The sequence below is a fragment of the Andrena cerasifolii genome, chromosome 8 (assembly GCF_050908995.1).
Source record: "Andrena cerasifolii isolate SP2316 chromosome 8, iyAndCera1_principal, whole genome shotgun sequence".
Classification (NCBI taxonomy): Eukaryota; Metazoa; Arthropoda; class Insecta; order Hymenoptera; family Andrenidae; genus Andrena; species Andrena cerasifolii.
Window position 1 is genome coordinate 7566527 of NC_135125.1, and position 14120 is coordinate 7580646.

The 14120-nt window shown below is 42.2% G+C and overlaps 1 protein-coding gene across 11 annotated transcripts in view; it reads left to right on the forward strand.

Moving 5' to 3' along the window:
- Positions 1-9786: 9786 nt before the first annotated feature.
- LOC143372042 (uncharacterized) overlaps positions 9787-14120 on the forward strand; it is a 114886-nt gene continuing 110552 nt past the window's right edge. For 10 of the 11 annotated variants that reach the window (XM_076817850.1, XM_076817851.1, XM_076817853.1 and 7 more), the window contains exon 1: positions 9792-10163. In XM_076817850.1, the coding sequence (XP_076673965.1) occupies positions 9935-10163 (229 nt within the window). In that variant the 5' untranslated portion in view covers positions 9792-9934. Of the gene's footprint in view, positions 10164-14120 lie in introns of all 11 variants that reach the window. The other variant, XM_076817846.1, reaches the window with a different exon arrangement.

Here is a 14120-nt window from a genome sequence, read left to right on the forward strand (position 1 = left end):
GCGGCACAACCACTGCTTGCACGTTCATGCAAAGTGCGAACACTTATGGTTAAGATGACTACGGTGGATTAACGGGAAGTTTAGGGAAAGGCAAAGGAAAAATGGCTGCAACTTGGGGATTAAGTTTCTTTTTTATAAATAATCTCAAGTATTTAGAGTAAATCATCCCGCCACTAAAGATGTAAATAAACATTATCCACAGTGATACACGTTAACTCGCATGTGAACACTTTTGTTACCATTCTGAATTGTTCTGTTTAACAATCACTCTACAGTAGTTATCTGTAACCTACTGTAAGCTACTGTTTTACGACAAAAAATTGAATATCTAAAAAAAAAAAACAATCACCTTACAAGCCTGCGTTTATCAGAACTTTATTCTTCCCTTTGATCAGTTGGGTAAACTTGAGTATACTTTAAGTTTCTTACACATGGCTAAAAAATATCATAAACTACATAATTAATTATTAGTTATTTATAATACATTAAGTCTGAGTTCGGTCTATAATTAGAAAATATATACCACTACCGAGTTAATTGCAATAATATACACAGTTATTTTTTTTTTTTATGTAATGTGCCAAAGCACCTGCTTCTCCACATAGTTTACGGTTGTTGAAACGATACTTTTAAAACCATAGTGTCTATAGTTCTGACGCAGCCTGTATAAGGGAAATGACAAAGCTGAAACGTGTTTGTTTTGCCGTTTAACATTCTTATTGATGGGTATTCAGGGATAATTACGCGCTGTTGGCTTTTTACACTGTATTAAATTAAGCACTGGCATGTCTTTGGGTGCGGTGCTCTTAAAACGCTTACGGTGGACATGCTGAATGATACAGTTCATGTTCCTTTCTTTGATGCTACCCGCTAAGGACATCTGATAAATCATGCGAGAATGCTGTTCCACTGGTGATAGTTGAAATTAAAACATTTGCTGAAAGCATTCTCTGCGCGTAGTCTTTCTCACGCCTTTACGGTATGTCTAGTTCATACGTTCGATTGCTGGTTGGTCTAGTACTGGCGAGTCAATGGCAGGTTACAGTTTTCTTCGCACCCTTCACTTGGCACTCTTCAATTTTCCCAGATCGTGTTTAGCTTTGAAGTAGGGTAAATGTCCCAATTACTGCCAACGTCCCTATTACTGCCACTTCATTTATTTCACTTAATAAACACGCAACGTATAAAGAACAGTGTAAAAAAGCATTTATCATAAAATTGGGACTGTTCTTTTTATTATCATAGTACATTCTTTATACGTTACGTTTTTTTTTTTAAGTGAAATAAATAAAGTCGCAGTAATAGGGACACTGCCAGTAAATGGGACATCTACTCTACCTTGTTTTGCAATTTATTTATATGTCGTGGATAATATGAACACGGATAGGTACACGGATAAGTAAATTTCGGCCAAATTGACCAATATCCTAAAGGCATTTACAAGAAACGAGAATACAAAAATAAAACTCACAAGGGAAGATCCCGAACCTGGAAATTCAAGAAATTCTGAACCTTTGTGAATATGCAGAGGATTTCCTCCTCATTACAACGCAATCTTTCTTTGCTGCCAAAATCACTGGAAGGTGGTGAAATTAACCCCTGAAAATTCGGCTATTTCCCGATTCTGTGTTACAAACAAAGCTTCCAGACAAAAGTTACTTCTTTCAATTAGATCTATCATTCGGCAAACAAAAGAATACTTTACGGTTCGCGAGTTATAACGCAAAATCGGAAAATAACCGGATTTTCAGCGGTGAATTCCACCCCTAGTGAATTCGGGCAACAAGCAAAAATTGCGTTGCAATAAGGAGGAAATCTCAGTTCATTTAATTATTACGGTTTAATATTCTAAGAACTTACTAAATTTCTACAATAAAAAAAAAAAATAAAAATGGAAGAAAGTATTATTATTATTTATTATTGACGGCTATTAGTTATTTAAGGATATGAAGGAGTTTTAATCGAAATAATACATTCGTAAAGGAGGACTGAAGATTGGTGACTCGATTTTGGATGAAAATGACCCAATTCCCCTACACCAGTTAATACAATACTGGACACGGTGAAAACCACCGTGTGGAAGGATTTCTTCTGATCTGCTTTCGGAATCGCCTGGAGGTATCCTTACCACGCTTGGACCCAGTATCCTTGCCGCGAGTATGGTTGGAAGTAACGCACCTGCTCGTCGTACCGCGGCGGTGCGTGAACTTCTGGTCAAAAAGCAAAAAGCAGTGCTTGACCATCCGCCGCGATCACCTGATCTTTCTCCCTGCGATTACTTCCTACTTCCAAGGCTCAAACTCCCAATGAAACGGTCTCGCCTTGCGCAGATATCATTTTCTTTCGAATCATGGGACAATAATTAATTTAAATTTGATTAACCCTTAACTGGTATACTGTTTTTGGCAAACGTGACTGGTATACCGGGGTCGTGGCAGACCCCAAATAAAAAAGGACACAGAAATTTTTAAAGTCGACACTAGAGCAACCACTATGAATATTTTCTTCTTAGGTAATGTAGAAAATAATAGAAGCGTAGATAGTTAAACTATTATTATAAAATTAATTAGAAATTCAGTTTACCAACTTAGACAACCGAAAATTGTACATCGAACTTTGGGTGCTTGGGGTCACGAGCGACCCCAGGATACCAGTTAAGGGTTAACCGCATGGAGAATGCAATACTTTGCCTAGTGGATAGAAATCTATTCCACGCATTGCTTGACCATACCCAGCGCTCTATTAAATACCAAAGGAACCAAAATAAAATTTGACCAAAATAAACAATTCTTCCAAGCACGATCGGCGCTCGAATTAATACTTCGCCAGTCCCCGTTCTTTTTCAACCACGCCGCCTATAAATCCTCGGCAAGTGGTCGCAGCAAATCGAACCAGGGAGCGCGAGTAGTGAATTTGCGCGTCCCACGTATATACCGCGATCTCCATCGAATTAGAACAACGAATCATATGATCGAAGGCACGCGTGCGTTACGTAAACGGCGTGACGCACAGGAGGAGCATCAATTTGAGAAAACAAAGTCAGTCTCCTTGGATCGCGCGGCGCGTTTCCTATCGGCGCTCCTCGGACTCAGTCCCGTTCGACCGTTGCGCGTTGCCTCGGTGATCTTGATCGGCCGGCTGCAGGAAACGCATCTCTCCCGGTCTGTTCGCCCGTCGACACCGCGGGCGCCTTCTCCGCGGCGGGTACGCCTCGGTAATTAATACAATCGCGATATTAAATTCAGCGTTTCCCGGTCGTTAACCGTTCGTTCGGCCGAAGTCGCGGATAAGTAAGAGGGTACGGGAGGCGGTCAATTATTCCAGCGATCCGAATAATAAAACGCCGCCGGTTAATCGAGGCGGCGCGAGAGGAAGGGGCGGAGGGAGGATTTCGGCGGGGTCCTCGAAATTACGAGCACGCGCATATACGTGTCCTTTTTATTTCCTCCGTTTCTTTTTCGAGGCTGGTCCACCGAGGAGATACGACCGCAATAAAGTTTCCTCTTTCCTCGGCGTACGTTCCAGGAAGAGTGGAGGACCGCGAAGGGCGACAACCTCCCTTGATCCTTATCCAATTACGCGTGCGTAACTCCTGGTTGCATAAGAATTCCTATCGCGCGCCGTTTAAATCCGTGGCCGCGGGGCGATATTTAAAATCCTCAGCAACTTAAGGGGGGACTGCGCCCTGCTCGGCCGGAAAGTGGGTAATTCTTTGGGAATTTTTCGTACGAGAACGGCTCGGCAAATTAACTTCACCTTTGGCAGGCGGTTTTATTGTATCTTCGACTGTTGTTCTGAATTTTCGCGCGACAGTGAAAGAAAAACATGACGGTCACAGGGAGAGCGTTGAAAAATAATCGGGTGGCCCTGGCGTTGACGAAAAGTACCATAAGGGTTATCCGAAACACAGGAAGGAAATGAGATTCTTAAACTGCACGAACGTGGCTATGGGTGGTAGTAGATGCATTAAGGAAAATAAAGAAACGTTAAAATGGCAGCCTTTTGAAGAATATGAAGCGCCCTGGTTTGAATCTAATAAAAGGTTTGCTTCAAGATCGGGAATACTTCTTTAAATAAAAAAGTATTCATACGGTTTAGGAATCTCTTTTCCTTTTTGTGTTTCGGATAATCCTTACAGTACTTTCTGCCAATGCCAGGGCCACCCGATTATTTTTCAATGCCGTCTCTGAATCTGCCATGCTTTTGTTTTCAGTGGCACAGAAAAATTCAGAACAATAGTTCAAGGTACGATAAAACAGCCTGCCGAACCTGAAATTAATTTGTCGAACCGTTTTTGTGGAAAAAATTCACAAAGGATCACCTATTTTCCGGCCCAGCAAGGCGCAATCTCCCATTAAGCACGGGCTCTCGGGCCGCTACGGTTTGAATAATCTTTGCAGCGCTGGTATCCTCGGGTAAATTAAACTCGCGGGTGTGTTGTTTCTCTATTCGAAGCCTCTGGATTTAGGAAGTGCAGCATTGACGCGCTGGGGCCCCCAGATCCTTCTCGAGTCGGTCGCTGCAAAATGGTTACAGGCGAGGAGCGTTCAAATCTCCCGTATCTGTGATGCGTACGGTACCTCCCGATTCCCCCGAGGCTGAGAGATCGTCACACCTACGCGTCTCCTTCGCGCGTGTAACGCTTTTTCCATCGAACTCGGGGAACTGGAATCCAACGGGCGCTTAGTTACAGGAGGAAATTGTTTCGTTGCTGAACCGTTGGTGGTTAACGGATACATTGCGCTCGGAGATTCGATTGAGCGAGATTAACAGCGGCTTGCTGGACTGTTGTCGGCCTGCTGGGTGAGTGGTCCGGTGTTGTTTCATTAGTATTTCTCCGAGGCGCGATGGCTGCACAGATTTCAACGGTGTCTACGTTCGCGTGTCGCGGATCGTTGAGCATCTGGTACACCTTGTAATTAATCAGCTGATCGATCGAGAAATCGAAATTGTGTGCTTCGAATAATGTTAGCTTGTGTGTTTGCTTCGTCGCTTGCGTGATCTTTATGTCCCCGGGAAAACTACTATACTGGCTTGGAGATCAGTTTAGTTTGGTTGAATTTTATGTATCTAGTAATTCGTTGATATTTCGTATTATTTTGATTATTTCTGTATAGTTCCATCTAGCGTTGGTTCGAGGTTAGTTGAGTACTGTCCTCACATTGCTCTCACAAGTAAACATTCACTTACAGGGAATGGAGCTTCCCGATTTGGAATATATATTTTTAAAGTACCCATAGCAACTAAGAAATCCTGAAAATTATACCTGCAATGGACCTATTTTACTCGTGCCTATATAAGGCAGCGTAAAAATAAGGTAAAGGAAGCACACTGAAAATAGGTACTTCGCAATATAATTCTAACTTAATAATATTAAAGAAAGAAAACACTTCGCGGCCCACTTGGGGGTCGCAACCCACAGGTTGGGAATCACTGGTGTACGTGGATCCTTGAAGAAAGGAGCACTGCTTCGATTTGAATTTGTATTATGGAAATCGTGTGCTCGCTCATTGACGTTATGTAGAACAGCGTCCGTATTAGGGAAACTAGACAACAGGTGACAAACATAAGTAAGGGAGGATGAGTAGTGGAATTTACTGCATAATTTATTTATACCACACGTTGGATGCTTCCATTTCTGGCTCGTGACTCTGGCAAGATCCTCGACTCATCTTTATTTCATACTTATCTGTATTTTTATGTACGTGATTGCTTTCCTTCGAAATAAATAATTTCAGTGCGTACAGTGGAACTCCATTTGTACGAGCATTCCGGCAGATAAGACGATTCGGATAACGGGTACGTTCGGATAAGGGTTCATTGATTCGCCCCTCTACCGAGGCTTCTTACAGCTGACGTTTGTCGAAGTAGATTTAAAAATATATCTGTCTATTTCGTTTAAACTGCTTCTTCGAGCTGATCAAATTTATGGATGAATTTTTCAGAATTATAATTTGCTGATTCTTTGTGGATCATTTATCGTTTGGTTTACCGATTGATTCTTTATTTACGAGTATGCTTGTTCGCAAGTGTTCGTAAAACTGGAATAATGTTTGGCAGTAATTTAGATAAGGATATCACAGCGAATTTAGTAAACGAAGAAGTCAGTTCTACGTTTTGTTTACTTGTCTGTTTTACCGAACACTTTAGAAATGAGATTGATACGCGCGTGTCGATTGATAAAGAAATTCAGAAAGTTATGAAGACACTTGAAGTCAGTTTTGCAGTGTTTCTTAACCTTGAGATGTTTGCAGATTAAAAGCATGTAAGCTTCTTTATTTTTCTGCACGCTGATATGTATAATATCTGTTGAAAGGAAGATTTCGTTATACATTGGGAAAATTTGAAGGAATCTTGGAATAATTTCGAAAAAGTAAGCTTCTATTCGATCAAATGGATCCTTTCCTTCAGTTCCTTACCATTTAGCAGCTCTTTGACCAGTTTTGACACACTCACTGCATGGTGCGAATGAAAAGAAGGAATACAATTACATAATAATCATTTCTGTAAACAAGGTTCAATAGACTTTAGAAATAAACGTATCTACAATTTGATAAACACTTATGCGAACACGGGAATTATTTAGCATTAATTAGGCATCAAATTAACTAGGTAGTTCATTCACCACTGAGCCCAGTAGATACATTAGATAGGTACACACTTTTTACGTAGGTACACTATACAATAGCAACACCATCCCTGTATCTTTTCAAATAAAAATCATTTAACGACCTTTAAAATAGTGTTCAAATGCGTTTCATTTCACACGGCTTGTCCATTGAAGGGGGTATTCAGGTTTAGACGGCCGATTTTTACCCGATTTCGTGATTTTTGTTCTAGGCGACGAAAGCAGATACAATATTATTTATTTATACCCATTTCTATTCATCTTTTGGCTGATTGAATATGTTTACAACTTTACACAGTTTACCCTCCGTAAAAAAGACCCTAACTTCGGAGGACCCTTATTTCTTAACTTTTATAATAATTTCAAAGCTTTGCAATATGTTAAAATTAAGTGCCGAAGCGCAATTTAATTGGACGATTAGTTTCTCTGCAATTTGCATCAGAGAAGATTACCTATTTTTTCGGGCCTTTCGTTCATAAAACGTTCATAACAAATCCCAGGGCAAATTCGATAAAGCAAAATAACGAATTCTAAAAATATATTCCAGCAAGTTTACATTCAGTGGTCACTGTGTGCGGAACGTTGGATGCAAGCAGATAGTCGAACAGCGCACAAAGAAACGTAGCGGGATAAGCTTTTGGTCGGAGCAACACGTACTTACGTCGGCAGCAACACGCTCGGCCGAGAAATCAGAAAACACTCGGATAACGCGCGAACGGACGAGCGCCGGCGCGCAGCTGAAATGGCGGGAAAGGAATTCGAAAACGAAGTTGCCCGCGCACCGTGAAGCTACCATAGTAAAAGCCAGTCTCCCGGACTAACGGGAGTAGCTCGCGTTTCTTCGCAACAGTTGGTCCATTAAGCGCGCTAATAGGGACAAATAATACCCAGCGGCCTGCGCCGCCTCGTTATTTATTGTAAAGCAGAAAATTGCGTCACACGAGATGTGCCGCGCGCGGCCGCGCCGTTACACACTTATCCCCGCGCGGCGATTCCTCTAACGGGCATGAAATTTCACCGATAAAACAGCCGGTTAATTTTCCAGGATATTACCTTACCCCGCAGTCGATGCCCGCCGTCGCCTGCATCCTCGGAGGGATCCACCGTCGAAAGTTCCGCGACTCGCCACGGATCGTAAACCTCGAACAAAGTCTCGGCGATAATTTCGATCCGCCGCCACGCAACGGGCCGTTTCACGAGCCTCGCGTTACCCCCCCGTCCCTTCCCCCATTGTGTTGCGTAATTTCGCGAACTTCCTCTTTCGTTTGGCTTCTCCGCTTCGTTCCCTGTCCCGTGAGAAGGGAAGGCGAGGTTCGACCGCGCGGAATTTTACGGATACTGTGCCTCCCTGAAATCTGCTTAGTCACTAAATAATCTGGGACCTACCGAAGTGGTGTGCGAAAGGATATCCCCGATGGTGTAAACCAGCAAATATGTTTCCCACTGATTAGAGGGCTCCATTTATTTGCGCGTGTTCCTACTGTAGGCACAGTGGCGGATTTAAGGGTCGCGCGACGTCTGAAAAACACTTAATTTTTGCGGGAATTGAAAAAAAAAAAACAGTATTGCACGTGTCAAGCTTTATTCTATCACCTTTCAAGACTGTACAAAAATTTGCAAGTAAACATATCCATTTATATAGCGGAATACGAGCATGCTTGTATTTAATGAGAAAAAATCGGCTCGAGAGATGAACGCTTTATAAATCAACCGAGAAATTGGAAAGAAATCCGTAAACTGTTTCTAAAACGTTTCAAAAATATATTCTCAAAGTTATAGGCCGAGATTCAACTCCGTATCGATACTGTATCCTTCTGTATATGATCTTATCCAAATACTATATTCTTTTTCTGTGCCAATACATTTTGTCCGTTTTTAGTGAACTATCTCTTCATTTTCGCGAAAAGTGGGCCCCTCGAAACATTTGTTACCGGGGCCTTTTTCCTTAAATCCGCCACTGACTGGGACCTTCGAATATAAGTGCCCAAACAGTATACCGAAAAGGGCCCTGGGGTATTCATTCAAGAGCGCTGCTGACTTTGTCCCCTGCTGCTTTCATGACGTCACTATATCTGTGCAAGGCTCAATAATATGCTTCACAGCAGGGCTTGAAAACTGTTATAATATCGATTCCGGTTCTCCAAACGGTTATGAAAAACCTTTATTCTGAATAACTGTTACGAAGCACCGAAATTTCCGACTATTATCTGTTTCGGTCGCGGTTCCTATTTCCCTCCTGATATCAGTTCCATAACCTTTATTTTCTCGGTTCTATATCGGTTCCGAAACGGTTCCAGAATCAGTTCTTGTATCGACTTTTCCCTAATTGATATCATTAATTATCGTAGTTGCAGATTACTGTACGTGTGCATATTTTTACAAAATCCTTATAGAGAAAAGAAAAACATTTATACATATCATTGATTTTTAATGAAGCCTTGAAATAAATAAATCAGCTACATATTTTTACATTCACGCACGCACACTATATTATTCAGAACAGGAAGTTAAAAGTTTCTCCTGCTTCTATAAGGATTTTGTAAGAAAAATATGCACGTGTACAGTAATCTGCACCTACAATAATTATTAATGATATCAATTAGGGAGAAATCGATGCAAGAATTGATTCTGGAACCGAAAAAATAACGGTTATGGAATCGATATGAGAAGGGAAACAGGAACGGTAACCGAAACAGATAATAGTCGGAAATTTCGGTTCTTCGTAACAGTTATCTGAAATAGAGTTTCTCCGTGACCGTTTTAATCAGATCCTTTATATAACAGTTTTAAACAGTTATTTTCGGAACCGTTTCAAGCCCTGCTTCGCAGAGATCTAGCGACTAATCAGGGACTCACTCAAGTGGCGTATGAAAGGATACCCCGTAGCCTACGGGTCCGTAGGTTACCTACGAACCATCAAAAATACGTTCTCCACCGATTACAGAGCCCCGCTTATTCGTTGGCATCGCTACAGTAGGAGCTTCGAGTATACACTACTGCCCCAGAAATATACCGAACATGGCTCTGAGGTCTTCACTCAAGGACGCAACTGACTTTGTCCCTCCCCCCGCTGTTATTCACATCACTACATATCTGCAAAGCGCTACAGTACACATTGTTCACGATCACGAAACGACGCCTCCACTACTTGTTGCAGAAAAAGGAAGACCCGCTGGCGGGAGGTGCTCGAGGGTGGATTATGAGGGCCACCGAGGAAAGACGGAAGGAACGTTCACAGCCCGGCGAAGCGGTTAACGATCGGCAGTCACCGAACACAGCTGGCCACGTCCCGGTCTCATCCCCCGGATGGAGATGAGCGCGAACGATGTGAACGCGTCGACAACGGCGGCGACGGCGCTGGCGTCGTCACCGATGCTCGTCGCGGCGGCCGAGGACGAGGAGGAGCCGCCGACCTTGGGCGAATCCGTTGACATGGACCTGGTGAACGGACCGAATCCGTGGCTTCCTGCCTACGGCTTCCAGCTGCAACATCACTCCCATTTTCAGCCCACGCACGAGGATCTACGGGCTAATGGTTCGTACTGTTACCGTTTCACTTTCTCTTCCTAGTTCAACAATGCCACCCGCTACGGGCGGTGACGCTCTTCGACGGGTGCGAAACGGTTAGAGGGGAGGAGCGTAGGGTCGAATCGAAGGGCAAAAGTTGATAGCTCGCTGAGAACGTGGCGTTTCTGTGGCACGTACTGCGCGCCTTGCAGAGATACGTACAGTGGAGTAGTATCCTTCGGGCTACAAGATCTGTACGCGACAAGTGTTTTGTTTTTTAGTTACGTAGGTACTCGTTACAGCGCTCCACTTATTTTGACCTGTATTATTTTATCTTAACCTGTTAATCACGAGACGAGGTAGGTAAGCTGTTATTCGGAAATGCCTTTGCTCTGGACGGAACGAGTTAAATCTTCCTGAATGTGTACACTATGTACTGAAACTAGGGACTAATCATTTTCATGACACGAGATCTCTACTTTTACTTAAATTCACAGAGTCTTCGGTGGCGGATTTCAGGGACAAAGGCCCAGGTGGCAAACGTCCCGAGGGGCCCAATTTGTTCCGGGAAAATGAAGAGGTAGCTTACTGAAAACGGACTAAGTGTAGTAGTACAGGAAGAAATATGTATACACAGTGTTTGGGCGGCCTTCTAGGCAAGGGTCCGTAAAATCCGCCGCTGAGAGTACCTAATACTAAATTTTTGGACCACAGTGTGTACATCGTGGGAATTTTATTTTCAGACTATTTTTTATCGCTGTTTTCTTTATCTGAATATTCTGCTTGAAGGAAGGTTCACGAAATTCCTTCGTTCTAAGCTTCCGAACATGGGGAATTTTACACAAGCGGGCAAATTCCAATATTCGAATATACTGTCGAGCCTGCAGGCATTAATTAACCCGGCGTTGGTCAGGTGTGGTCACACAGGCCCCGGATTTTAAATTGAGCATAACTTTTTAATAACGCGCGGCAGTGCTATTTAGTTTGTTCGTTATATAAGCTATTTAGGAAGTATATTTCTGTGGGAAATTAAAGGTGTTTAATGGATTTATATAATACACTAAATTAATCGCGGGGTCTGCGGGACCCCACTTTACTACTCTCGTTACATTTCCCCGCGGGACTCAACGCCGAGTTAACGCTGCTTGTGTACGATAGCAGTACGTAAACAGTTGTAGGTTACTGAATAAGGATAAGAATGATAACATTAGATGAAACTACTGTTGATACACACAGGGTAAACAGCATCGCGTAGTAGCCGCTGGTCGTTCAGCTGAATCGCTGCTTCAAACTATAATAAACGTCGCTCGATCGAATGACCGATTATTCAAGAAATGAACGTACACACTGTGAAACACACAAACCTGAATGGGAAATGGTATGCAAGCCGGGGAAGATTACGAAATCCTTCTGTTAGAATAACGTTGAATTATCTCAGTTTTTGTTTGCGTGTTGCTAATATTTTCAGATTGTTTTCCGGCTTTATAAATTATGAAATGCTAGAATACCGTGTACTGTTTCCTTCGGTGCTAAAAGTAGAAGCAATATATTTAATATCAGAGGAAACAATTAAAGAGCGATCTAAGATTTGTGATTCGAGGATCGGAGTAGCGATGAGCAGATAAGCCACAGCACGCAAGTTTCTACATTAGAAATTATATCACGCTTTCGTTATTTCTGATCCTTCTGTATCTTCGCTAATAATACTGGACAGAAGAAAAAAAAACGCGACCAGCGTGTAATCGTGCAAACTGTCAGGATTTCACGGGCTGTTTTTCAAATGAATGTAGCGTTAACTGATTCGTGAGTCACGAAACGAGGATATTAATTTCTCTTCCGTTGGATCGCTAAATGAGTTCATTTCGAAATTCACCGTGCAGTACCTTTCGGAACAGACTGGCGCTAGATTGACGGCTCGCTGGAGAGCGCGCCTTCAGCTTTTAATTTCGGGCCATTTCTGCCCTTCTCTACGTTTTGCGAGCCAGCTCTCTGCGAAATGGACACACCCAAAGTACCACTAGCGAGTCACAAATTCTAGGTATGAAAAGGCCTTTACGCACCCCTCGCGATAAACTCGCTGTATCGGTACCCAACCCTCGCTTCAAACAGAAAACTAAGATACTTCGAATATATTCCCACATTTTCTGTGCTCTTCTACATTTTTCGAAGCAACTCTCCGGCAAATGAACGCACCCGAAACGCCACTCGTTGAGTCACCGATGCGAAAAGGCCTTTACGCGCACCCTCGCTCGCGATAGAGCCGCTGTATCGGTAATCAACGCTGACTCACGTGAAACAGGGAACTTAACTATTTACGACGAAGTCTAGAAGTCCTTCTGCTTGTCTACGCTCTAAATATCGGCGTGGGCTCCTATCATTACCGTAATTTCCATCGGGTAGAAAATGGCGCGGGTTTGCATACAGATCGCTCGTTAATGGCTGGGCTACTTTCTACAACCGTGGGCGAGCGTGCGAGAGAGTTAATGAAAAAGTACAACTGAACGGAGTCGGGGCGCCTGTCGTGCAATTTCCATCGGCGGAGACCGCTTGATTGTTCGTGAAATTTGCGTACAGCAGCCTTGGTAAACACCGAGGCGCGAGAGTAAAGCCGAACGTTCGCATGATCGCCGGGAATATTAATTATCCTAATTCTTAAAGATCGAACGATCTCTGTCGTAGTCGTTTGTTTACGCGCAATTAAAGAGTTCTTGTAGGAAGCACTGTAAGCGCCAAAATTAAAAGCAAAATTTTATCCGAAAATGTTCTGCGTGCTAATGGTAACACTGTAGTATAGAATCTTAATGAAATTTTCCCTTTGAAAATAAGTTGCCAGTGGTGCTAAAAAATAGTACCGGTGGTACGTCTTAATGCCACTTCTGTAGAAAACAATGTAAGAGCTAATTAGCTGAGGACGAACAGGATTGGCACTTACAGTGCTTGCAAATTTAAATAAATGGCACATTCAGAGTTTTCTTTGTAACTAAGAGGTGGCACGTACAGTGTTTTGCTATAAATACTATATTAATAAAAAAAATAGACAGCTTTGGGAATCAGTGTGGAAATTTTGAAATCAGACAAAGTTTTTCCTCTCTCCTGAAAAATTTAATTTTTCGCACTTACTGCGCAAACGAAAGTATTTGATGGAATCTTAATTCGTTGATTGATTCTAGTAGTTTAGAGTATAGAATATTCGTTGCACTCCTTATAGCACTCTAGTTTCTGCAATACGTGATCTAATTTATTCCTCGACGTGCAATCAGTGCAATATAAGAATAGACATTTGGTGCATTCGTGCGCCAGATAGGATAACGATGCACATTGATGACTTCATCGCTTACTATATTTAGTAAAGCTATGCAGTGGTAATATTTCGATACTCATAAAACGTCACGTGTTAAAATTCAAGACCAAAGAACCGTTTCAAAGCTTTTGTTTCGAATGAGTTAAGTTTCGCCTTCTCGTTTTGAAACACCCTGTATAGAGTGCCCCGCACTGAGTGGTACTAATTATACAGACTCACAAGGAAAAGGACTCTATAGGTAATTATGCAAAAGCAAGTTAAGCGAGTAGAAAATGTGGAGTAAGACTCTGTAACACGAGTGTTTGAGATTTCGAGAAAATCGCTGTCAAAAATCAAGCCTATTTTTAATATTTTTGAAACGCACACATACCTACCCAGCAGATTTTCAAAATCGATTTTCTCAAAAGTAGAAGACAATATTTTGCTTCGTATCAACTCATTTTTGCCCTGGGACTAAATTAATTAATTATTAAAATATCTACAATTTTACGATTTTTATTAGGGCTGCATTTTCTTATTTTTGTGATAGAGTGTATACACTTATACAAATGTTTTAATTCGATTTCCTCGAAAACGAAGGCTTCTGTAACAGAATTCTCGTCTACATGTTTTCTCGATTTTTATTTTTCATGCGAAGTTACCTCCCCCGTGGTTCTGCCACTTATCGTGGGACATTCTGTATAT